The sequence below is a fragment of the Mytilus edulis genome, chromosome 13 (genome assembly GCF_963676685.1).
Source record: "Mytilus edulis chromosome 13, xbMytEdul2.2, whole genome shotgun sequence".
Lineage (NCBI taxonomy): Eukaryota > Metazoa > Mollusca > Bivalvia > Mytilida > Mytilidae > Mytilus > Mytilus edulis.
Window position 1 is genome coordinate 60031257 of NC_092356.1, and position 27903 is coordinate 60059159.

At 30.9% G+C, this 27903-nt stretch overlaps 1 protein-coding gene across 1 annotated transcript; it reads right to left on the minus strand.

Moving 5' to 3' along the window:
• Positions 1-397: 397 nt before the first annotated feature.
• Positions 398-27903, minus strand: LOC139500446 (EGF-like and EMI domain-containing protein 1). Its single transcript, XM_071289183.1, has 15 exons — positions 27770-27903; positions 26699-26809; positions 25689-25768; positions 15439-15537; positions 13480-13602; positions 12535-12657; positions 11598-11720; positions 10877-10990; positions 10393-10518; positions 9165-9299; positions 8189-8234; positions 6859-6905; positions 5641-5674; positions 4850-4947; positions 398-1401 (listed from the first exon to the last, which is right to left on the minus strand). Exons 1-15 carry the CDS (start codon positions 27817-27819, stop codon positions 1304-1306), a joined length of 1407 nt encoding a protein of 468 aa, XP_071145284.1. The 5' UTR covers positions 27820-27903; the 3' UTR covers positions 398-1303.

The window sequence follows — 27903 nt, forward strand, 5'->3', positions numbered from 1 at the left end:
TTTATCTCATCTAAAATGTTTTAAACCGAGTGCAAGGAATGTAGTGTGCAGATGAAATGGGAAGTCTTCCTGGTTTATTCTATGTAAGAGCTATAGATGAGTTAGATATATATGCTAAACATATGGATAAAAAAGAAACTAGAATATTGAATACATACTTTACTCTACAATAGTATACAAACAAAAGCGTAAAGCATAAAAAAATGAATTAATTCATATTGCATTGCGGTTTATTGAGCGTAAATCATAATTATAAATTAATCATTGATACAAAAGATTGAACAGTCAATACATGTCTTACTATAAAATATCTTACAAAATGATTGATTAAAGAATACAATAGTGTATACAAAAGAATAATAATGGTTTATAATTCTATTTTCATACATATTTTATTCAATTTACATTGAAACTTGGATTTATTTATATCTCCACTCCGTTGGTCGAATAAAATTTGTGTCAAATATATCCTCATTTAATCAATTTAGAAAAATATGAATTTACTAAAAGAAAGCACATTAACTTCCAATGCATCACGTTAATTCAATGAATTAAAACCATGTGGCTTTCCTCATGATGTCGAAAGACAAACAGGTTTTTGTTGTAGCGTTTCACAAGCGCATGCATATCGCTTAATAGGCCAAATATTGGATATACAATACCTAAAAGCCATTCAAATGACTACTTGAACTGTACTTGATGCATCAAAACTTCATAATAGCTTTGTGTCTAGCAAATCAATCTGAGTTTATAACAAGCTAATGATATGAAAGAACACGCCAACAAATATACATACACACTAACAATAAACGGCACTTACTTAGTGTTTGTATTTGATTGAATGCATACACTAATTATCGAAAAGCAAATCTGGTACAGTAAAATTGGTAATGTTATTATATGATTGTGATATACAATTAATGCAAGGTTGTGATATAAAGATAACTTTGATTTTCGGGGGAAACATTTATAATATTGATGAACAATAGCATTCGAAGATAAACTGTTTAACATACTCAAAATGCAATATATAAAATAAAACCTAAGGGAACCCAGATACATACAGATGCTACAAACAAAACCTCAATGAAGTAATACTGTGTCCAACATATTAATATCCATATGTGACCTTCTTCCCTTCATTCTACCCAAGGTCATTGTAAGGTATACATTGAGACAAAAATAAAATGAAAGGTGAAAGATAAAAAATGCACATAACGCCTATTCAAATTAATTTTGTAATTATAATTTAAAATTATATCAATAAGTAGGCACCATCACAACATAAAAACGTCGATTAATTTCAAAGTTCTGAACTATCTATTTTTCTAAATATGACTAAATTTTCATATTCAGCCGTGTCTCTGTCGGGTCTATGTTGTCCACTGTCATCCGTTATTCCTAAGAAAGATAACAAAATGGATTAAAGGATTTACAATCAGGAGTCATAAGTAGCATTTGAAAAGGCTAATTACTAAATGAATAAATGTGATAATAAATTTGAATTATAATTAGTGTTTCATTCATATGTTCAAACATAACCTTTTGAAAATCATTGGTTATCACAGTGTCATAGTAGACCAGAACTTCCAATAAGCAAAGTTCCTCGTGCACTCTATGAATTACCTTTCTTCCATTCAAAACTCACATTAAAACTCAAATCAAAGCTACGAAATGACAAAGCCAGATATGTCTAGATTATAGAGATGTCTTCCCAGTACTTGTGATATTGTTTAATTTGAGCTCAAAATTGAAAATTCGATCCTTTTGGGCGAGTGAGCAGATTAAAAGAATACTTATTTGTCATTAAAGGAAGTTCATAAAAGTCACCTTTGCAGCAAATTAGTAAATGTTCTTTAGTAGCATTAAGGTGAGAGGTACGTAAATGAACGTCTCTGGCGGAAGACAGGAAAATTTGCGTTCGTTGTTATGAGAGTTATTCCCCTTACACCAGAAAAATATTTTCAAGATGTCGGAAGATATTCCGCTTCGTCGGAATAATGGCCAAGTTGGTGGAAGAGTATTGAATGCATCTCATCAAAATGTAGCAAAAATTGAAGAATGTAAAATATATCTCTTCAAACAGTTTAACAGTGCTTCCCTCCCATGAAAATTAAAGAAACTTGGCATGTCGTGATGGTCGGAGAATGATTGGGTTGGGTTTACTATTATGACCAACTTTCAGGAAGTTGTATTCACCATTATGTTTCTGCAAAACTGTTTAAAGTACAAAGAATTAGTCTCGGAAGTATTTTGTTTATACCTTGGGGTAACTGTCCATCCATTAACTTACAATACGCAGGTAATCAGCACAGATCGGAGACTTAAAAAATCGGGAATGTTGATATGGGACGTGAAAACGAAATGTAGTATATTGATAATAATTCAATATCATAAACACGTACTTGCATTACACACGTAAACCTTCACAATAACAAATTAAAACTTACGCTATATACTGTCATTTTATTTATTAAAATTCAATACCAAATTGTGTCACAGACTTACATTCAGTCATTTGCATTCAGAGAAATAAATTTTCCTAAAACAACTGTCAACGTGAGTGAAAACGGCTAGGACGTGTTCAATCCTCGACAAAAAAAGAGGTTAATACTAATATTTTTAATTTGATATTCATTTTATAACTGTTATATACCATTTTCTCATTTAAATATAAACAAAAACCTTTCTTTACAGTGCTTTCTTTCACGTACGCGATATGGTCTATAAATAGAATTTGAAAATGAAAGTACTTGTGTTATTTTAAAACAAATAATTTATAATAAAAAAATATTGAGTGTAACATGAAATTTGTAAAATATAATCTCGGAAATTACCTCAGACGGGTAAGCAAGAAAAAGTGACAATAAACTTGAACGAGAATCGTAATAACATGAATAAGGATGTGGCCTTCCGCACGAACACAAACGGTTGCTTTTCAGTCAATTTGAATTGAATGGAAGATTGTGAATTACAAGTTCCCAGTATGAAAACGCATGCAGGGAAAAATATAGAACCGGACCGCTGATTGGAAATTACGTCTTTACAGACACTTCAAAAAAATAATTAGCAAAGTACATATATCATACTGTAGATTTAGAAATTGCTGATTGCATCAATCAATTCATTTTAAATTGCGCAAAAAATCGGAATTACAGTTATTTCGATTTCAGTTGATACTGTTTATATACATGACTTGTGCAATTGCTGCTATAAACATTTAGAATTAGAGTTTTTTTTTTCGCTTAACGTATTTCTTCTCAATTTTCGCAAAACTTTGCAAAAAATTCTAAAGTACAAACAGGGATATTGTTGGCATAAATAACGAGGTCCATAATATGCTTTCGGCGATTTTCAATCGCTGCAACATCTAATTAATACGTTAAAATCCCTCGAGGACGGTTCTTCAAAATCACATTCAGCTTTTCTATTCAGTACATTGTTAGCTTGATCATTTCAGCCCACAAAATCTAGACTGGATACATTTATCGGAACGTGATATAATGTGTGTTCAAAGTCTATGTTGAACTATTGATAACAACACATAGATGAATGGGGAATAGAGTAGATTGGTATCCTGAGCAAACATTGTCAACCGAGGCGGGGCCGAATAACAAAAAAAGAAAGAAAGATAAATTAGTTGGAATGTATATAGAATTGTTTTGAACATTCATATCTATTCACTTTTCGCACTTTAATAACGAAACAAAACCAACGATAGGGAAACAGTAGGGATAATATGCAACATACTTTGAAATATTCCTTTTGTTTGTCTTTTGCCTATAATTTACATTTATCCCACATCTCCTCTCGTGTCATATTAAACACACTACTCAAGTTTGCAAATGACCAGTACTATTTGGATCGAAGTGTGTGTTCATGTTTATGGTGTGTCCTCGTGCAATTGAAACACAATTTTATATATTTTATATGCATGACCTCCTGCAAGTATCGGAGGAATTAAAGCAAAATGTTGTTGGTTTTTTTATGCACCGGCCGTAGTGGGGGAGGCATTAAGTGTAACACTTCAATAAGTTTATAAAAAATATGTCCTTTAACACTGTGTTTTTAATCATTCTATAAATACGTTATAAATACTTAGAACCTCGTATAATCACTAAAAAAACAATAATAGGCAATCAATCCTTTTTTTCAGACAGGATAATATGCTCTATAGCGCATTTGAATAGCCAAAAAAAAATATATTGAAGCAGTTGTTGTCTTTACAATTCTGCTGATATAGCCTTGACGTTGCGTAATTTTTTTCGGCGACGTCATGATTTTTTTCTCTTTTCTCGTCAACAACACCCTTTCAACGGCTGATATATAAAAAAGAGGTTCGATAACCCCATGAAAATTATGTATGAAAAGAAAGGAAAATAATACCTTAAAAACATTTGATTTTTATAGAAAAGTCGAAGGATTGGTTTCAACTAAAGATTAACGAAAGCTTGAAACTTCTTATTTTTGGTTTAAATTTGACGTTATGTATATGTACTTTATGTTGATTCCTTACCATTTTCAAATGTCTGGAACTCGAAATTAGATCGGTGATCAACTTAAATTTTTCGATTTTTCATTTAAAAATCGCAGGACAAGCCATTTATGTACCTGTTACCTTATGACATAAAACTATATAAAACTGGGCCCATAATTAAACAAACCACTTGATTCTGAATGCGTTTACTAGGTCAGGAGTATGACAGTTGTATTTCACTCATTTCGGTGGTTAAGCGTTTGATTTTTATCTTATATACTTTTTGAATTATTTTGAATTCGATATTTCTGATAAAATCTTTCGTACTACGTTTGTCTATAGGGATGTTTTACGGTATATGGGTGTCTGTACCTTTGATTTGGATGTTGTCATATGGAGAGATCTGTCTTTCTGTTTCATCGTTTACTTTTACAGCTTGTGTTACAACAACTGATTCGTACTCGTTCATACTGTAATATACATTTTGAATATTAGAGGCAAAGTTGAGTTTTACTATTTGGTTTTGAGAACTTTTAGTGATATGGATTCTTGAGTTAACGATTATGTATTATTGACTCTGACATATTTAGGTTATACGCTTCCAGATGAAGGTAAATCAAGAAAGGCACTTCTGACGCCTTAATTTGAATTTCATAGTATTGTTAATAGATTGACCCGTTTTGAACGTTGGTGAAATTCGTTTACCTGTATTCATCAATCTGGAATAAATAAAGGCAACAGTAGTATTCCGCTGTTAAAAAATCATAAATCGATAGAGAAAAAACAAATCTGGGTTACAAACTAAAACTGAGGGAAACGTATCAAATATAAGAGAACTACGACACATCAGAAACACAACACAGAAATGTAACACACACAGAAACGAAGTATAATGTAAACAATCTTGTCCTCCTCTCAAATTCAAAATTCAATAGCGCAGTAAATATATTAAGTCTCTCAAATTAATTTATTCCAATTTCATCAACATTTGTGTTATTGTTATTTTTGTCCAAGTAATTAATTCCTCAATTGCATGTGAATTGAACACTTTTATTTGCTTGTCTAAATGATTATATTTTTATTGTTTTCTTCATGTGCTATGTGCTTTAATGATAGCTATATATGGAGAATACAACACATTCTATATATTTAACATTGTTTACCTTCGATTGTTTTCGGTTTCTACAGGTTTCGGTGCTGTAAATGATTAAAAAGGGGAAAGTATAAAACGTTTTACTACATTAATATGCCTTATAACGAGAAACAATTGGATATCGCTTGATATCAACTCGAGTTATTGAATTTCAGCATGACACTAAATGAGAATTCAACGAATCTATCATTACTTTTTGAATTAAATAGCTATAATTATTATCCAGAATTAGACGATATCCAATTCCGTTTCACTTATGATTAATACTCTCATCATATTTAATTAAAAACTCCGCATATGGCAGACAATTTCAAGTTTGTTGTACGTTTCAATTTGTAATAATATTCGGCAATAAAATAATGACCAGCTGGCAAGATTTCATTCACAGAATACCAGTCCAGAACCCACGAACGACTACCTCAAATAAATCTACTATCTTCTAAATTGAAGATTGTACCAAGATAAGCATCACGTAATGATTCTTTAATTTGCAGTATATTTAAAACGTATTCGTTTAACACTCTTAAATGTTAAGTGATTATGAATTATATAGGGTGAAAAAAGGCTGCGTAAATGGTCCAAATTTCATTTTATATTTTTGGAAAGAAGTTTTTAAAATGACCCTTCTTATTACGAAACTAAGGTTTCAACTCCCTCAGGCAAAGTTGACTTTAGATGCATTTGAATTTTTATTTTAGGTATTTTTGTCATATAGCTCTTCAACAGTTTCGGTACTGATACATCTTCGGATTTCAAATGTTTGGCCTTGAGCGTTCCTGATGAAGGTAACTCCAGAAAAGCGCTTCGGACGCATAGAATTATTAAACGTGTTGTTTTCAATTTTTTAATACTCAAAACAGTATTGCACTCTTCAATACCCACCATTACCCCCTCATGATCAAACCATGAAGGGGTTACTACAAAAAATTATTAAAATCTATCAGTCTAGTATAAGCAACAGTAGCAAAAACAATACTGTAATAATTCTAATAGTTTTTTTGTAATAATAATACTACCATAACTACTGGTAATGATAACAATATTCAAACATGTAACATGTTCCTCAAATTCTGATCTCAATTGAATTTTGCCTTTATTTAGATTGGTTAAAATCCAGTTGTTTTAACAGCAAATGACTAGCAAAATGAACATTCCTGTTTCAAATATAACAAAGCTTACTGCAGTCGAAATTCCATCTGAAGAAAATCAATAAAATGAATATGCATACCATTTTCATAATTACCAGAAAGTCCGGTATAAATGGTCCTCACGCCACTATATAAATAAAAAAAAAAAAGAGCACAAAATAAAAACATTGCATATTTTTGTAAAATTACAATAATCAATGTATTTACGATGAATTAATAGCTTTTTACTAATTTTACATTAATATATATTTTTGCACAAATCCATCGCATTTTGAATAAATGTTCAAAACGAAACATTAGTCTATTACTTCTACTTATAACCCAGCGAAAGCCGATGTAACAGCTTGATAAATGTTTTATAGTATTACTTTGTTTGCATTATGTTAATCCCGTTGATGTAAGTAACACAAAAAAATAAATCGCAGTCAGTACATTTTTTCTCTTGTCATGTGTAATATGTTTATATATAATTGATCTTTGTTTAAACAAGCCCAATCATCTTCACTTCTACGTTACCTTGCATTGATTTTCAAACTGTTGTCTTTGAGCGTCATTGTTAAAGATAACTTTTAAAAACATTCGAACGCAACATATTCGTAGTTTTTTTTTATTCCACTACTTGCAACAATTATGATGTGTTATGAAGTATTTCACTTGTTTTAAACTGCTTATATAGTGTGTTTCATCATAAACCTGTGCATTGTCATCGGTTTAATGATTTCTCTTTTTGAATGTTTGCTTCATTTTTTTATGATGTTATCTTCAGTCAATATCATTCCGAGAAGGTTAAGGACCACCCAACTGTTGTTTTTAATTTGATCAATGAACAGGTTGTGCATGATTGTTATCTTGTAAAGACTGTTCATGATCACATATATTTTGGGTGAACTGACAGAAAGCTAAATGCAAACTTTAAAACAAAAACATCTGAAAAATCAAGGGTATGGAACGAAAACAAAAACAAAAACGACAAGCTTTATATTAATGTCCATGGAAACTTGCATTATCTAAGTTATCTATACTGTTATGGTTCAATATAAAAGATTTACTTTGAATCCAACGAAAGATATTTTGTATAATTTAGTAAAAGCAGTCGTAATATTCTGTGTTGTGTTTAGTGTACTTTCTTTTAAGCCATGACGTTGTCAAGTTTGTTTTTTGGTTTATGAATTTGAATGTCCCTCTGGTATCTTCAGCCCTTGTTTTGAGATAAAACACAGTAAAAGTCTTCCAAGTAAATTGCATTTCCCTCAAAATAAATACAAAATTCATTGCAAGATGTAGACCGACTGTTTTTGTTATTGTTTTTTTTAACCATCATGGACTGTGGACGAGACTCGATCTAGATATAACAGTACCCTGATGCCAAATGGTCAGACTCTCAATCAATATATTTTAATCATCTCTTACCTGTTCCATATCTGTGACTGATAACCGTTAGAAGTTTGATTAGTTTCTGAAGATACATATTCAATGAAAAAATAACGAGTGATTTACGCATTGTAAGAAAATTATAAATGTTGCTGTGTCCTAGCTGGTCTTAATTTTGTCTGGATTGCGACGACACTGGTCAGGTCGCAAACATTTTCAAAAGTTGATATAAATATTGGGTTATTGCAAATAGTATTGGAGGAAATTGTCCTTCGTAAATTTTTTGTACACGAGGTTGTTGTTTATTACGTCGATTCAAGTAGGGAATCATGTTTACCAATATTCATTCAAAAGTCCTTTTATAGTATTACAAAATGTAAAAATGTCAGTGATGACGTCAATAAAAGATCACTTCACGCCATTTATATTAATTTTCTTCATGTATGAAATATGTTGTTTTATTACCATGAAACATGATTTATGTCATTCCTATTTGTTAAAACTTTATATATCTTTAGATGCCTTAATCATGTCGAACTTGCCTTTCCAGAGAACGTTGAGTTCACCTTCTCTCTTAGGATTACTAGTAGTTCGTGTTGCTCGTGTGATATTTATCTAAGTTATATTTTGTTAATGTTGTTTCTCCTCTAATGTTTTGGTAATGATAATTCTGTTTTTATTATACTTTTTTTAATGATTTTTTCAATGCCGTTTTTGGTATCTTTCCTCTTTTTTCTTCATCGATACGATAGCTTTAGCTTTATAATGCATTATACAAAATTGCAACGATATTTTCTTTTTTATTAAAATCAAAATAATAATTTGAAGGTACATAAATACATAAAACGTTGACACGTTAAAATAACGAATTTATCGCCTGTTGAATTATTTGAAACATATCTTTTGTGAAAATTAACAGCACAAAAATCAAGCGTCAATAGTTTACAATTGACTATGTTTTTCATAAACAATATGAAATATGTAATATCAAAATTGACATTGTATGTACGTGTACCTTCTAATGAAGATGGCCTTTTGTGTCTGTTTTTAAGGACAGCTAAAAACACAACCGCTACTATTGCTAACGCTAGAGATAAACCTGTCCCGAGACCAACAGCCACACTGTTGTATGATTTTTCCTTGACGTTAACTACAATAAATATAAAAGAGATACTTAACAGTGGAAGCGGTGCTTCTCGATGTCAAAAAAGCGAGTTCGAATCCCGACAAAGAACAAAAATTTGCTTCTGCAAAATGACAGATAAAATATTGTTGTGCTGATATTTTGAGTAATCATGGCAGTCTGGAGTGTTTTTAATAACATCCGTTTTTCGACCTGCTTGTCAAATGCATTTTGATAAAGATTTAAATAAACAATAAACAAATAAACAAGCGACATTGATAGCCTTTTTTGAGATACAGACTTTAGAAAAGGATTTGTTTTTAACGAAACCATGCTACAACTACAGAAAAGTTATTCTGACAGTATGTTTTGGTCCAAAAAATATAGGATCACATTGCTTTTCTTAACGTTATTTGTACTTATCTCATATGCCTATCAATTTTGCACTTACAAAGACGTGTCTCGTCCTAGCGTTGAAAAGACATATAATATCCGTCAGGACTCCGGAAAAATATTTGTTTGGCCTTTGGTATAATCAGTTTGTATCTGGCGTCGAAACTCAGTACATGATATATAAGGCATGATAATAGATAAATAACAGATCAGCTGAACTATCTATCATAGAAGATCTTACAAATTTATGTAGGATGCAGTCACAGATATACATATACATGTTTAAACTTTATTAAAGACATTCTCGTGGATAACACGTGGTAATGCAATTAAAGAATAAAGTTTTCTATAAATAATGTTTTTATCGCATACACAAATGTCGTCCTGTTTTCCTTGCATTGATACGCTTCATTTATCGAATTCATGTTAACCTACTGCGAAGGTGTTTTTTTTTGTATTCCTGTTTTTGTCATTTGTCCTGCAAGTTTGATGTTCGTATTTTGCAATTTCTTTATTATTTCGAAAAAATTAAATCGTATGCAAATGTTGCAGTAAAACTTGTAGCTGTAGAAATACTTTACATATTTACATATATTTCAAAATGCTTAAAACAATAAAGGCGTAACTGGTGCCTATAAGCATGCACATTATGAGAATTAAACTATAAAATGTGCTTTTAACATTACATAGTGTGCTTCTTTGTTACTAATTAGCATGAGGTTCCTACCTTTGCAAGACACGCCATCCTCAGATAAAGAGCTGCTGCCACCAGTACATTTACAATAAAATGACCCATTTGTATTAATGCACTGATCGTCACATGTATCATTCGAAAGTAAACACTCGTTTATATCTAGAAGTAAACATATGTGTTTATTATAAAGACAATATATTATAAAAAAGACTACTTTACCTCTTTTCACTTTGGTATGGTGGACAGTTGTCTCATTGGTAATCAAATCACATCTTCTTTTTTTTTGTTTATGTATATAATTTGATTAACAATAATTTAGATGGATATTTAAGCTAGTTAACCAATGTACATGTAATGTAGAACATAAAAAAATACAAAATATGTAATCCGTTTGAAACTACGATTTCAATTTTTATTTATATTTCGACATTTATATTCCTTCATCTTAAAGCTAAACGAAGCCTTTGAAATCAGAAACACTCCGCAGACATATATCTGACGAAGATAATTTGGTTACCTGATTGACACACATCACCTGAAAATCCCTGGTTGCATTGGCAAGCATATGACCCTTCATAGTTAAGACAGCTACCATTATTTAAACACGTTATGTCTAAACATTCATTTAAATCTACAAAAATAGAATTATATTAAGGCATAGGATGAGCAAAAGTAAAAAAGAAAAGTAACTGGTTTATAGTACGTGTTTTTTTTTTTAAAGAATAATGTATAATAAAGTCTTGAAGAACTTCTACAAATCAAATTTGGATGAACTCACATAAAAAACGGCAATTTTGGGGTAGGTGTAGTTTTTTTTCTCGATAATATTGTAGTTGATCAAAGCAATTCAAAACATCGGGTGTCTCCTTATTTTAATAAGTTTAGTTCGCATAACCTCCCTTTGCACGCAAACATTACCTTACGTTTCTTCTCCTTGATGTTGATGTTCCGTTTGCTACCTCTCATGAATGATAAATTATAATTTTAAAAAATTGATCTACTGGACAATATCATTTGAAAAAAAAATCGTTTAAAAGAGTTGTTTGAAGTATAGTAATAATTGTAGCTATCCGAGGTAACAATATTCATCATTTCAAAATATGTTCAATTCTACCATATAATTGATATAATGCTTTATGTAGTATTACTATTTTAATGAAATATTATGTGAATTTTGGAATACGTGGAGTATTCTTAATTTGATTACACCATGTTAACCTTCTGCTTCATTTACATACCTAAGCATGATTTTCTATCACTTCCCAAAAAGTATCCATTCTTACAATTGCATTGAAAAGATCCTATTGAGTTTCTACAGATTTGGGAGCATCCACCATTGCTAACTTCACATTCATTTATATCTGAAAGTTTAATTCCACATCAGTCAAGTTATTTCCAAAAAATAACAATAATGATACTTTTTATTATAACATGGTACACACAATTACCACTAAACTTATTCTCGTACCGGAATATCACCTTTCAATGAGGAATGGGGAAAACATGAAACATATAAACAAACAAGTAAAAAGAATGTAAACAACCTTCACAACGTGATCCACCAAATCCTGGTCTACAACTACATGTGTCTGGTGAGGAACCTGTGCCACCATTGGGACAAGAAGTGGAACCGTATCCCGGCAAAGGAAGAACAAAAGTTTGCCTCCGTAAATTTGAAGATTTTATATTGTTGTGCTGTTTTTAAAGTAGTTATGTATTATACATATATCGCCATGGCAGTCTGCAGTGTTTTAGAACATCCGTTGTTCGATCTGCTAGTAAAATGCGTTAAGTTTAAATATACTTTTTCACTTGTTTGGTCCTTTTGAAAATCTTGTGTGTGCTATATTTAGACCCCTCTACTAAGAAGTTTGTTTTATACACACGTATACAAAATGCGTTATTAAACCAACGCAATCATATGTATGAACGTTGTTTTCAATTGATACTTGTTTATATATTTCGTCTAAATAATAGCCTAATAATGAAAGATCTGTAAATTTGCGGAATTACGTTTTTGTTCTTTCCTCGCTTGGATTCGATCTTATATCGATATTCTAGCTATACTCCTTTATGTAGTATTATTATTTTAATGAAATATTATATGAATTTTGGAATACGTGGAGTATTCTTAATTTGATTACACCATGTTAACCTTCTGCTTCATTTACATACCTAAGCATGTTTTTCTATCACTTCCCAAAAAGTATCCATTCTTACAATGGCATTGAAAAGATCCTATTGAGTTTCTACAGATTTGGGAGCATCCACCATTGCTAACTTCACATTCATTTATATCTGAAAGTTTAATTCCACATCAGTCAAGTTATTTTAAAAAAATAACAATAATGATAATAATGATACTTTTTATTATAACATGGTACACACAATTACCACTAAACTTATTCTCGTACCGGAATATCACCTTTGAATGAGGAATGGGGAAAACATGAAACATATAAACCAACAACTAAAAATAATGTAAACAACCTTCACAACGTGATCCACCAAATCATGGTCTACAACTACATGTGTCTGGTGAGGAACCTGTGCCACCATTGGGACAATAAGTGGAACCATATCCCGGCAAAGGAAGAACAAAAGTTTGCCTCCGTAAATTTGAAGATTTTATATTGTTGTGCTGTTTTTTTTAGAGTAGTTATGTATATATACATATATCGCCATGGCAGTCTGCAGTGTTTTAGAACATCCGTTGTTCGATCTGCTAGTCAAATGCGTTAAAATATACTTTTCACTTGTTTGGTCCTTTTGAAAATCTTGTGTGTGCTATATTTAGACCCCTCTACTAAGAAGTTTGTTTTATACACACGTATACAAAATGCGTTATTAAACCAACGCAATCATATGTTTGAACGTTGTTTTCAATTGATACTTGTTTATATATTTCGTCTAAATAACAGCCTAATAATGAAAGATCTGTAAATTTGCGGAATTAAGTTTTTGTTCTTTCCTCGCTTGGATTCGATCTTATATCGATATACTAGCTATACTGCTTCATGTAGTATTATTATTTTAATGAAATATTATATGCATTTTGGAATACGTCGAGTGTTCTTAATTTTGAAAGCATCATGTTAACCTTCTGCTTCATTTACATACCTAAGCATGTTTTTCTATTACTTCCCAAATAGTATCCATTCTCACATTTGCATAGAAAAGATCCTATTGAGTTTCTACAGATTTGGGAGCATCCACCATTGCTAACTAAACATTCATTTATATCTGAAATTTTAGATCCACATCATTCAAGTAGTTTCCAAATAATAACAATAATGATTACAATGATACTCTTTATTATAAGATGGTATACACAATTACCAGTAAACCTATTCTCTAATGAGGCCATCTCAAACCCTTTGATTTTATATTAGCAGTAATATCATTATATGTGTCGATATTTCAAATTATTTAGTCAATTTTGATTACATTTTTTTTTAAATAAGTTTATCACCAAGTTATTATATGCCAATTCTAAGAGCAAACATGTAAGGAAATATATTGTTAACAGAAAATAAATTAATACATTCTTCTATGGTAACTTTGATATAAATACTAATTATTATTCAACGATAATCATTCAACATACCGGAATATCACCTTTCAATGAGGAATGGGGAAAACATGAAACATATAAACAAACAAGTACAAAGAATGTAAACAACCTCACAATGTGATCCACCAAATCCTGGTCTACAACTACATGTGTCTGGTGATTAACATGTGCCACCAGATTGGGACAAGAAGTGGAATCGTGTCCCGGCAAAGGAAGGGCAAACGTTTGCCTCCGTACATTTGACGATTTGATATTGTTGTGCTGATTTTTAAAGTAGTTATGTATTATACATATATCGCCATGGCAGTCTGCAGTGTTTAAGAACATCCGTTGTTCGATCTGCTAGTCAAAAGCGTTAAGTTAAAATATACGGTTTCACTTGTATGGTCCTTTTGAAAATCTTGTGTGTGCTATATTTAGACACCTCTACTAAGAAGTTTGTTTTATATATATGGATAAAAAATGCGGTATTAACCCAACGCAATCATATGTTTGAATATAAAAGAGAAGAGGTGGTATGATTGCCGATGAGACAACAATCCACAAGAGACCAAAATGACACAGACATTAACAACTGTAGGTCACCGTACGGCCTTCAACAATAAACAAAGCCCATACCATATAGTCAGCCATAAAAGGCCCCGATATGACAATGTAAAACAATTCAAACGAGAAAACTAACGGCCTTATTTGTGTAAGCAATGACCGTTGTTTTCAATTGATACTTGTTTATATAATTCGTCTAAATAACAGCCCAATAATGATAGATTGTAAATTTGCGGAATTAAGTTTTTGTTCTTTCATCGCTTGGATTCGATCCTATATCGATATACTGCTTCATGTAGTATTATTATTTTAATGAAATATTATATGAATTATGGAATACGTGAAGTGATCTTAATTTTGAAAGCACAATGTTAACCTTCTGCTTCATTTACATACCTAAGCATGTTTTTCTATCACGTCCCAAATAGTATCCATTCTCACATTTGCATAGAAAAGATCCCATTGAGTTTCTACAGATTTGGGAGCATCCGCCATTGCTAACTAAACATTCATTTATATCTGAAATTTTAGATCCATATCAGTCAAGTTATTTCAAAATGATAACAGCAACGGTAAGAATGTTACTCTTTATTATAACATGGTTCAAATAAATACCACTTAACTTATATGCTCTCATGAGGCCATCTCAATCCGTGTGATTTTATATTAGCAGTCATATCATAATATGCGTCAATATTTCAAATTATGAAGTCAATTTTGGTTACATTTGTTTTAATGAGTTTATCACCAAGTGATTATTTGCCAATTCTAAGAGCAAAGATGTAAGGAAATATATTGTTAACAGAAAATAAATTAATACATTCTTCTATGGTTACTTAGATATAAATACTTATTAATATTCAACGGTAATCATTCTACATAGTGGAATATCACCTTTAAATGAGGAATGGGGAAAACATGAAACATATAAACGAACAAGTAAAAAGAATGTAAACAACCTTCACAACGTGATCCACCAAATCCTGGTCTACAACTACATGTGTCTGGTGAGGAACAAGTTCCACCATTGGGACAAGAAGTGGAACCGTAACATACAGCTGAAAATTATAAATTATAAGCAGGATTTTGTAGTCGACGAAAATCAATTGATATTTATTATACGGAAAAATGTTTGAAAGGCTTCAAAAAGTTTTGTTTGATAATCGCATTTCACTTAAGAAATCAGTCAGAGACACAAACATAATATCTATATGTCTCTGCTTCAGTCATATTGGATTTATTTATGTGCTTATTGCAAATTTAAATCATTGTTATTGAACGATAGATAAAATGATGTTCTGACTTGTAGTTCTAATTGCAAGTATTGTTGGCACACCAACTAATGATGAGTTATGAATATACCCAACTTTGTATCAGTTGAGTTTGATTGTAACCTGATTTTAGTCTCTAATGCATGATTTTTTTATTATTAATTGTTTAGGCTTTTATCTAGCTGTGAGTAACTGCGAGTACTCTCAAATTGTACTTTCTTGTTAATTTGATCTGTTGATACTATTTGTAATGCTTTTTGTTATTTTTTTTTATTAATATGGATCTTTTCTATACATCACCTTTTCTTATTTGGAATATCTACTAATTTTCATTTCGTACTATGAACATCAACATTATTCCATTTCACCTTAAATCTATACAGGAAATTTTATCTAGCTCTTATAGTATAGTTTTATTGAAGATATTCACCCCATATGTACGAAATGTTAGATTATAACAGTCTCCGGGACAACCTGAGACTGGGGTGGATCCAGCCATTTAAAGAAGGGGTTCCTAACCCAGGACAAATGGGGGGAGGAGGGGTGGTTTCGAACTACATTCCCCATTCAAATGCATTGATGGTCAAAAATAGAAGGGGGTTCCAACCTTGGAACCCCCTGGATCCGTGTCTGTGAGCTAGCTTTAGCTTGCCATTGAAAGCTTGCCATTAAACAAAAAATGTATACTAGTTGAGTGATAATGATAATGGACGTCATACTCCTCAATATAAAGTAAGAAACAAAAATAGAAATCATACAAAGGTCACAATGGCCATAACTTCTGGCTCCTGACATGTGGAAAAGTGCAAAATGAAGTGGGGTTAAAAGACTTTTCTGTAAATGCCTGAAATTACAATTATATAAATCATCTCATATCTTTGTGCATTTCTTAAAATTGGTCATATTAATAAATGCGTGCAATATCTTCAGAAAATTTTAATATATAGGCTTTTAGAAGTCAAATCTTGTGCATGATTATCATCATGATTATACTCACACAATTAACACATGTGGTTCTCAAGACTACAAATGTAAGAGCTGTCTATGCTATTTATGACAATATTTTAATCCGGTGCATTACGTTTGCGCGCATTACCATTACATTTGCGTGCAAAAATCATTACGTTTGCGCGCAGTTTTTGATTACAATTGCGCGCATTTTTTTGACAGGTAAACTCAGGTAAAATACTATACTACTTATTTATTTATAATTTGTTCAATTATTTACAAGTATAAGTACTCATTCCGTTAGTCCCCTAAGTCCCCTGCTCACCAACGATGAGTTGGAAGTGGGATTTCGAGCAAGGTGAGTCCGTTTTGTTATGCACAAGCACTAAATCGTAGAAATATATTTAAGATAAAAATGTTAAAATTCTAAAACATAGCTAATCTTAAAGGTAAAAGTATTGATAAATTCATAACTTTACATTTCGGTACGTGCCGAAACTCCATGTTTGTGTCTTGGTCTAATTTACTAACCAACTTAAATTACTTTATAATTTATTTTGGAATTCAATATGAACAATATATAATTTGAATTAAGAAATACTTTCAAAATTAAAAAGTGATAGTCATATTTATTATGAAAATAAAAAAAAACATAGTCAATTAAAATTTAATTTAATTTTTATTTATATTTTTACCTGAGTTTACCTGTTAAATGAATGCGGAATTTTATTCATAAAAGGGGGGATTTTCCCAGTATTCTATTAATAATGCTTTGAGCAATTTTCATGAAACTTGGTGAATTATTTTTGTATAACATAATCATGATAATTTTTCTTTCAATTAAAAAAAATTCTGATTTATGTCATTGTACTATTGGGATATGGATAGTCTCAAGAATTCTGTCACAAATTTTTAGGAAACTTTAGTGAATGGTTTTTATATCTTGACATAAACTCCTTTTTCATTTTCATAACCCATAGTGGAGGGGCCATTAAGTTTTAGTTTAACACTTGATCATCTGTCCGTCTGTCCCAAAGTTGTTTTTTGTTCTCTTACAGTACTTTAGATTGCCTAAACCAAATTTAATTAAACTTTTACAAAAGCTTGTTATCACAATACTCAGATCAAGTTTGAATTTTGGTGATATCAGTATTACTGTACTAGAGTTATGCCTCTTTACAAATGGGGAAAAAATGTTGAATTTTTGGTTTCCTGTTCTGTAAACTTTAGTTTGTCTCAACCAAATGTTATGAAACTTATACACAATGCCTTTCACTACAAAATACAGATTAAGTTTGAATTTTGGTAGTGTCTCTTTTACTATTCTAGAGTTATATTCTTTAAAAATGGAAAAATAATAAATTTTTCGTTTCCGTCCTCTAACTTAAGTTTACCTCAACCAAGTTTTATTAAACTTTAAAACAATACTTTTTACCACAAAATCAGATCAATTTCAAATTTTGGTAGTAAATCTTTTACCGTTCTTCAGTTATGTTCCTTTAAAACTTTGAATAATTAATATGCAAGCAGGAGTATCATCCCCTATTTATCATGTATATTTTTGTATAAGATGCAGAGTTAAGGAACTTTAGTTGTTGGAAAGTTATTTAAAATCTGTCCATTGTCAAACTTTGAAAGGTTTTAGAAATTTATTTGTTAAAAAATCACAGCCTTATAATTGTAGTTACAAGATATCTCTAAATGGAGCCGAATTATCTTCATGTTTTATGTCAATGAATACCACTGTGTGTGCATGTCCTTTTTTTAAGGGGGAAGGGGGTCTTATTTGTGCAGTGCTCATAGTTTTTCTAGTTTATTATAAAAATTCATTTAAAGCATAAAAACCAGCTAAAAGGGCAATAAGCTTAGCAAGCACTCATGGTACAGATTTTTATTAAACACGCATTAATATACATCATGTACATTAAACAGCAAAAAAAATATTGATTCAAGATGTCATTCAATAATAACTTTTACTCTTTTATGTATAGGACAAGAATTATAGAAGATGCAGAGAAATAATAAATAGCAGAAATGAAAGACAATTTAAAATTTGCAGAAGCCAACTAAACGTAAATGGTAAGGGCGCCACTTTTATTTCTAAGTTAAAAGTTATTGAACTTGAAAGATGATTTTCATGATTACTATAAAAATTAAAAGATGTGGTATATTAGATATGAAAACTATTGATCATGGCTTTGAGAAAGCAATAGTAGGCCTGTGACGACCTTCAATAATGATAAAATCCATACTCTATAGTCAAAGTAGGCAGCTATAAAAGACCCTCAGATGAAAAATTGAAACAATCCAAACTGTAAAACTAATTGCCTAGTTTATAACAAAATAAATTACAAAATATAAATATGACCGGTATGAAACAACAACAACAACCACTAAATTTAAGTATCTGAGTAAACTGACAAAAACTACAGGCTCCGAACTTTGGACAGGCACAATAGGAATATGGCAAGATTATATAAAAATAAGATGTGGCATAATTGCCAATAAGACAACTCTCTCCCAGACAACTAATGATGTAAATTTTCTGCACACACAGACTACTACTGTAAACCAACTAATTTTTCGCGAATACTTTATTTTTGTGTTTTATACTTTCTAGTCTACATCGAAGCTATTTATTTTTCACAATTTTTAAGTTATTTAATGTATTTTAATAAGGGAAGATACATATGAAAAACATTCGCGACGAGTTATATGCGCGTTATATTTTTAAATGCGAAAATAAATTGCTTGTGAAAATAAATAGCTCGCGAAAATAAGTTGGTTTACAGTTAGCAAGAAATTTATACATTTCCCTAAACTGAAAAGACACAAAGTTTTAAGTACTCACAGTAACTGACAGCTTAAGTTAGAAATCCATAAAACTAATGCATGTAATAAAAAACAGGTTTATAAGCACTCAACCCTACCCATATATATATATAAAGAACAAACTGCCTCAACTTGAAAGATTGACAAATGCACAAAATCAACTAATATAAGAACTATAGACAAAAGCATTCACAAGTAAGAAAGGAAATATATTTAAAATAATAAACATGACAAAATAAACTTTATTGCTGTTTCTCTCTCCATTTATAACATTTTATTTGTTTATTTTGTGTATTTTTAGGTGATCAGACATCTTTGTTTTCATGATCAATAGGTCATTACTGAAGAGGAAATTGAACTGGAATATGTTCTTTCCTGTAAAAAAAGAAATAGGAAATTTCATCATAATCGAATGATAATGACCTTTAACGAAATGGAGTTCTATCATAGTATACAAAAACACTATTGTATAAAAGCAACAACATATTATATATATTAGTCGAAAGAAAGGAGAAATGCAGAAACAGTACTATTTTGTTGTTGAAAAAAGGAACACCAGTTTTATCCACTAATTTACATTGCTCCCTCATCAAATATACAGAAGAAGATCATTGAAGACCAGTTTGCAAAAATGTTTTTCTTAGAATTGAAGGAAAATGTTTAGTGAATGGAATAATGTATTCTTACTAGTGGATTGAATAACTGTACACAAGCTAAAACAAAAGAAAATTTTAATTTAAAGACAAATCCTTCTATTCAGATCTACCAATAATATCTTCTTTATATTTTATTTTTACTCTAGGCTAGGTAAAAGCTTTAAAATAAGCAAATAAAAAAATGGGGTCACCGACCTCGTTTTCGATTTAAAACGCCATCTTTTTCACGGAATTTGCAAAGTGGGACTTCTAGTCAATAGCAGTGTAATATTTTTTTTAAAGTCCGTATCCAATAAAAACTTGTCTGTTTTGTTAACCTAGTTGTTAATACAAACTATTTTAATAATATCACCCTTTACTGAATGGAAAATAATAATGATAAGTCGCTATAATAGTTTTCCCGCCTTTTTTTATTGTGAAATACCTATAAAAAAATAAGTTTAAAAGAAATTGACCAATAATTTCTCCATGAGTCTTCAATAGAATATGCGTTGTTTATATCTAAATAAAATAAGGAAATAAAAAGATGGGGTCACCGTAATGGAAAAAGAGATATTTCAAAAAAGGGGTTAACAATTTGAATTGGCGGGAACATATTGCGCCAATTCTAAAAACAACGTCGAAAGACGTTCGGCCGTTTTAGGCTATATTCTCACAAATTAGAGACAACCCAGTTCTCGTTATTTGCTGTTTTGTTGTTTGTTTGTTTTAAACTACGATACATCACAGTAATCTACACATGATAGTACTTAGTTTTCAGTCAGTATCACAGACACGTAATATAAATGCGGTGGTTGGAAAACAATGTTGTTCCTTTTTATTTTGATGATAATTACTTAAAATCATTAGAAATCTAAGACTCCGTTTCCAATAACAATAAAGATCGATCATTTCTGAGATCGCCGGTCTTTAGTATTGCAAAAATGAGAAAGATCGATCTTCAATCGGACGTAAACATTCCATCCCCAGACGTAGTTTTAAAAGAACGATTTTTTTATGAACCGATTTTTTTTTAAGTGAAAACGCTTTAGATACATTGCGATCGACTTTTCAATCAATCACTCGATATAAAATTCCAAGTGTTTTATATAGATATGGAAATAAATCTGCGCATGGTCAGTTTAAAAATGTTTTCAGTGTTTATTCTCAAATGATTTGACAAAACGTGCCATGGACATAATAAAAATCAAATTAATATATTCGACGTTTTTTGCGTCATTCTTCTGAAAATATATTAATAAAAAAAGAAAATGTGGTATGATTGCAAATAACACAATGCTCCACAAATGACCAATTGACACTGGAAATTATTAACTATGGGTCACCATACTGCCTACAACAATGAGCAAATCCCATACCGCATACACAACTATAAAAGGTCCCGAAAGGACAAATGTAACACAATTCAAACTAGAAAATAATAAAAAAAAAAATAATTAATGAAAAACAAATGTGTGACTCTTATGCAAACAACAACCACTTTAAATTACATACTCCTGAGTTTAGACAGGACCCGTTACAGCGCTCGACTGATACCGTTACTTATTCGTTCCTTATACGTTGAAACACATTGCACCTATTACGAAACAAATCTTTTAAATTGTTTTCTTGTCTCTGGTGTTAGCTATAGGTTCTTAAAAGTGAAATATACCTATTAGCGCGTATGTTCCAGTTTTAGCGTTAGACCGATGACCTGCTACTTATTCGCTTACAATATGCTTGTTATAGGTCGCACCTTTTTTGTTCTTGTCTCTGATGCTATATATTGGTTCTAAGAGATAAAATAACCCTATTCTAAGACGTAAATACTCGTTTCAGTGCTCGACTGATGCCCTGTTACTTACATGTATTCGTTCCATATTCTCTTACTATACGTGTGATATTCGGTGCACCTTTTTAAAACAATATCTTTCCAATTGTATTCATTCAGTATTTTTTTTCTTCTGTAGATTACTCATCTTCAAACGAAATGAGCGTTATAAGTAATTTTTTTCTGACAATTCTTTTTTTTTTATTTACTTATGACATGTTAATCAAATATAATATTAATAAATGCAGAAGCATATAATTATCTAATGAACCAAATATTTCCTTATTCAATTTTTTACGATTTTTTGTCAACGAAATGGTTAGGCTGATTATTTTAGATATGCAATGTATACTAAATATAAACGCACAAGTTCTTTTAAAAAGATCGAAAACGCGAGATGCTCTTCAGAGATCGATTTTATTTCAATTCCGTGCAAGTGTTAACGGGGTCTAATTAACACCATTTCTGTTTTGATCACTCATCCTTAGGCATCTATGAATATCGAAATATTCCGTAATGTTGCTAGAAACTCAGTCTAAGTATACTCATACAGCTGTCATACCGTGAGTATGAATAAAACATAGTCCGACCTCTTTTCTCAAATCTCCTTTTAATTATTTTTTTCCCATATGCGTTCCTCTGTAATTCTTCATTCCGACATCTTTTTAACACAGACACGATTATGTTTTTTTTAAACAAAAAATGCGCACCTTATACATAAATATCAAACAATCGGGACAAACTCGGAATGGTCATATAAAAAAACCCTACAATGTTAGAAGATTATATGTTAACTTCTCTAGATGTACTTTGTTTTACATGTATGCGTCATTAGGTTACTGTTTTGTTGGTGTTTATTTGAAATCTAATTATCATATTCATGTAAAAATGTAAGTGCAGTACACATTCAAAATACGTCAATGCAATTTGCCATATCCATACTTTTTGCTAAAGATACAGTGAATTTTGAGGACATGATCAGAAAGATTGATGATTTTCGTACTTTCTTAATGATTTGTAAAATATCGATGTAATTAACAACCTACAAAAGTCTATACATGTAGAAAATTAAGGAAAAAAGTATTATATTATAATTTGATTGGCTCATCTTGTTGTCGAGTATCCAGATTCTATTTCGTTTCTTTACGGTCATTTTTGTGTATTTTTTGTTGTTAGATTGCTGTATAGTTGACTCTCTTTTCATTCTCATATTTTATCCAATTCTGGAACATGTCTATTATTTAAAAACAATTTTCATTTTTTTCTCGGCAAATTAACCTATCAAAACGATTGTCCCTCTCTCCATCGGCTCAAAGAGGAATAACTCTAATAAACGTTTCCAGTTCGCGCGGAAACCGCGACGTCATAAACCACTGACGACATAGTACTGTTGCGCTTGTATATGCGCATAAACAATAGAGGGATTTGTCTTTAAAATAACAGGGAAAGTGTTTATTTTAATATTTAATCTAATATAAACAAATTCTTTAGAACACTACAAATGGTATGATATTCAAATTGGTTGCTTATTAATGTAACAACAATTACAAAGAAAACAGAATCCTTTGCTACAATTTTTTTTTTATAAATCAAAGTTGAAGTTATATAAAAAGTATGAACAATACCTAGATCTTAACAGTCAGACTGTATTAATTTTCAATGTCATTAAAATGTTGAGTCAAACATTTATTAATGTTTTAAATATCATTTGTATCAATTATTCAGTCTTGTAAAAATTATATTCATACTGTTTGTATACATGGTATAGTGAAGAAATGTTTAACAATTTAAAAATAAGGGAAAACATTTCCTTAAGGGAAATTTGATGTTCAGAAATTTCCTTCGAGGAAATTTGAAGAACAATGATTTCCTTAGAGGAAATTTGAAGAACAATGATTTCCTTAGAGGAAATTTGAAGAACAATGATTGTCTTGAATTTTCCCTTAAGGAAAAGTGTTTGTCAACAATTTCCTCACAGGAAAAAGTATTTCCTCCAAGGAAAATTTGAAGCTACAAATTTCCTCACAGGAAAAAGTATTTCCTCAAAGGAAAATTTGAAGCCACAAATTTCCTCTAAGGAAATAGAATTTCCTCAAAGGAAAATTTGAAGCCGCAAATTTCATCAAAGGAAAAAGAGTTTAAACAAAGGAAAAAGAATTTCCTCAAAGGAAAAAGAATTTCCTCAAAGAAAAAAGAATTTCCTCAAAGGAAAAAGAATTTCCTCTAAGGAAATAGAATTTCATCAATGGAAATATTTATGCAGCAAATTTCCTAAGGGAAATCTTTTTCCCTTGAGGAAAAAACAATTTCCCTTGAGGAAAAATCTTTTTCCTTTATGGAAATTTGATTTCCCTTGAGGAAAACTACTTTTCCTCTGAGGAAATTGTTGAAAAAAGGGGCATAACGTTTTCAATAGTGGTGCTAGAGCCAAAAAAATTTAGGACAAATATCAGGGACCCAATACCAACCAAGTTATCAACTTCATTTTGACTTAATTCCAAAAAATAAGGAAACAACTTTTGCACTCAGTGGAATTGCAAACTTGTCCCGGAGACTGTTTTATGTTTATCTATATTTCAGAACTTTCTTGGTATTCCTAATAGGAAGATTTAGAATACTTAACGACAATTTTTTTTCCCGTGTAGAATTTGAAAACCGTTTTGTTTTTATAAAGTGAGGATTTTGTATAAATTGTTAAATATTTCATAGTGATATCTAACCATAGCTTTGTTTATACTTGTTTATTTACCTTTGACCTTTTATCCCTAATAACCTTATACACTATGTATATGCATTCAGGTATCCCATTTCAAATTTATTCGTTCATAGTGTGTTAAGCCTTCCAATTGATATTTTCTCGTGTGTTTTCGATGTTGTGATGCTATACTGTTGTCTCAGTAAAAGGGAGAAGGTTTGCTACCATTAAAACGTTTAATCCCGCTGCGAAATAGATAGGACCGTTGGTTTTCCCGTTTGAATGGTTTTACCCTTGTAATTTTGGTGCCCTTTATAGCTTTTTGTTCGATGTGAGCCAAGGCTCCGTGTTGAAGGCCGTACCTTGACCTATAATTGTATACTTTTATAAATGGTTATTTGGATAGAGAGTTTTCTAATTCGCACTCATACCACATCTTCCTATAAGAAATAACAGTCTACATAAAGAAATGTCATTCTGTTAAACGACTTTCTTTTTTAGTTCCTTTGCGTATTTATGGAAGCCAAGTGAGAAACAACAACTATCTATTTTAAATTCTCTAATTTGACTGTTAACCGAGTTTGTAATAACATAAGCAACATGACGGGTGCCACTTGTGGAGCTTGATTAGCTTCCCTTCCCGAAGCACATTGAATCACCCCCTGTTTTGGAGGCGTTTGTGTTGCTTAGTTTTTAGTTGTTCTATGTTATGTCTTTGTCTTTGTCGGTGTGTATTATTTTTGGTTTTAGCAATGGCGTTTTCAGTTTATTTTAGATCTATGAGTTTAAATGTCCCTCTGGAATCTTTTGCCCCACTTTTTGAATCGGTCATGATGAAATTTCCGATCTCACATACTTATCAACCTACCTCAATAAAACCAAGATGTTTGGATTGTGTTTTTTTTAAATTACAATTCTTTTAATTGAAAAATCCTTTCGTTATTTGAATTAGTTGCATAAGAGTTTAAAGCAAAGTTTCTATAATCTACATTGATACCTTGTTTACAAGACTGTCCAGTATATCCATGACAACAGATTCTCCGGGAACATGTTGTGTATCTAATGACCGACACCTTTCTAAATGGATATGAAAAAATGACACGGTGCAGTACCGGTGTAAAAAGTAAAATAACAAATTTACTGAACTCTGAGATAAATTCAAATTTCCGTAATCTAATAACAAATCAATGTTTTATTAACTTTGTATTCATTCTATAAGTTGACATTTTTTATTTCTAAGATAACAAATTCTTGACTATCTACAATTTTGTACGTTAGACGCAGTTTTCATCATTCCGAAGTATTTATCAGTTGCAATTGTTCACATAATTCTACGAGTGTATTGTGTATTCAGGTGACGAATGGTATTCCAAAGATATGTATGAAATGTAATTGCATTAAAGAATTTATTAGATGAAATACTCTTAAATGATCGTCTTTACTAATATATTCGGCAAATTATTTTTCATACATAAATGAAAATAATAACGAATTTATCTTGCCGACCATCTTAACGTGTAAAATTTAGACTTGTGATCTATCAAAATGAGTATGCCAGTCTTTAATACTGTTAGCCTTAAGAAACTACTTCAATTGATTCTACATGAACAATAGCCGACGATAACAACTTGTTAGGTTTAAATGTGTTTAATGAATTTATTTCAATCATAATCATCAACTTCTTCGTCTGTTGAAACCTTTAAGATTGTTTTCTCAGTTCCGTTTGGTTTTTATAAAGAGACGTAACACCACTTCTAACCGTGTATTAAATAAGCCCCTCCTCCCTACCACCTAATATGGAATATAAAGGTACGTAACTCCACTACTAACCGTGTATGAAATAAGCCCCGCCTCCCTGCTAACCTAATACCAAATATACACGGTCTTCACTTCACGTGGACGCTTTTAACCAATCACATTCCTAGAAATGTAAAGGAGGTAAGATAATGTGTGTTATCTTTTATATCTGTTATATATGTTTGTATAACGTTTAAGCTCATTTCAAACCTGTAACGTGTACATCTCCTTAAGAACCAACACCGCACGTAGTATTGCTCCTGTGTATACTCTTGGTTACTGCACGAAAATGTTTGCATACAATATCCGGTCTCTACAATTCTATAAAATAATACATACTAATAAGATCAAATTCTCTGATTAAACTCCGTGCTTATCAATTTTTAGATGTATCACACAAAACTTAAATGCATTTTGCATTTACAAAAGCAGCCAGTATGTTATTATGTAGATTTGATTTGTTTGTTATCTTACCTGCGGAATTTAAGTCATCAAGTGTCTTTACAATTATTATAACATTGACAAGTAAGACTTACTCAATTTATTCTTAAAAATATATATGTCTTATTTCAATAGTTTACAAGTCAGTATCGATTACTTTTATTTCGTATCATTTTCAAGTAAACAAGTATTTTAACTTGTTTATTTACATAAAAGATATTTTACAATTGCATCATTAGAAAGTAATGTCTAACCTCTATGTTGCAAGTAACTTTCAATAGTATCAACTATAAGTATGTGAATTTATTTTGTATCAATGACAAATGAAAGTCTTTTGTGTGTTTCATTGACAAGTAAGTGTCCGTGCTTTCTAGCGTTCCCCGTTGAGAGTGTTTATATAGTTTCATTGATAATTGTGTCTTACTCGTTTTTCATAGACAAGTAAAAAGTAAAATCACAAAAATACTGAACCCCGAGGAAAAAGTCTCTTACCAAATGGCAAATTAATAAGCTCAAACACATCAAACGAAAGCAAAACTCCTATGTTTTTATTTTTTTTATTATTTTAGAAATGATTTAATATAGCAATAGTTTAAACTCATCAGATTTCAGGAAATTAACCGAATGATTGATAGTTTCAGACAATATCTTATTATGTCGTCATAAGCTGATTGTCTATAATTTGAGCATAATGCATAACTTTGCTTATTGTCGATACCATATTGAAATGTACGGATCAAGTAGAATATATGATAATTTACTGTAACATTCTTACAGGAACCTTTCACCCAAAACGCAAAACAGCAGTATTATCAAATTGGAAAATAAAAATGTATTTACCTTACATGGAAAACAATGCTCGTTAGTAAAATTAGCGAAGAAGACAACATATTGGTAGTTTAAATTGTGATCGTCTATACACTAGACAAAACAACATTCGGTAACAAATACATAGTTAATGAAAGTTAAATGAC

Coding starts and splice junctions, on each gene's coding strand:
- LOC139500446 (XM_071289183.1), bottom strand. CDS start 27,819: ATGTTGTCTTCTTCGCTAATTTTACTAACGAGCATTGTTTTCCATGTA. Junction 26,810..27,769: donor AGCATTGTTTTCCATGTAAG/GTAAATACATTT, acceptor ATTATTTTATAG/AATTGTAGAGACCGGATATT. Junction 5,675..6,858: donor TTCTGGTAATTATGAAAATG/GTATGCATATTC, acceptor AATCATTTACAG/CACCGAAACCTGTAGAAACC.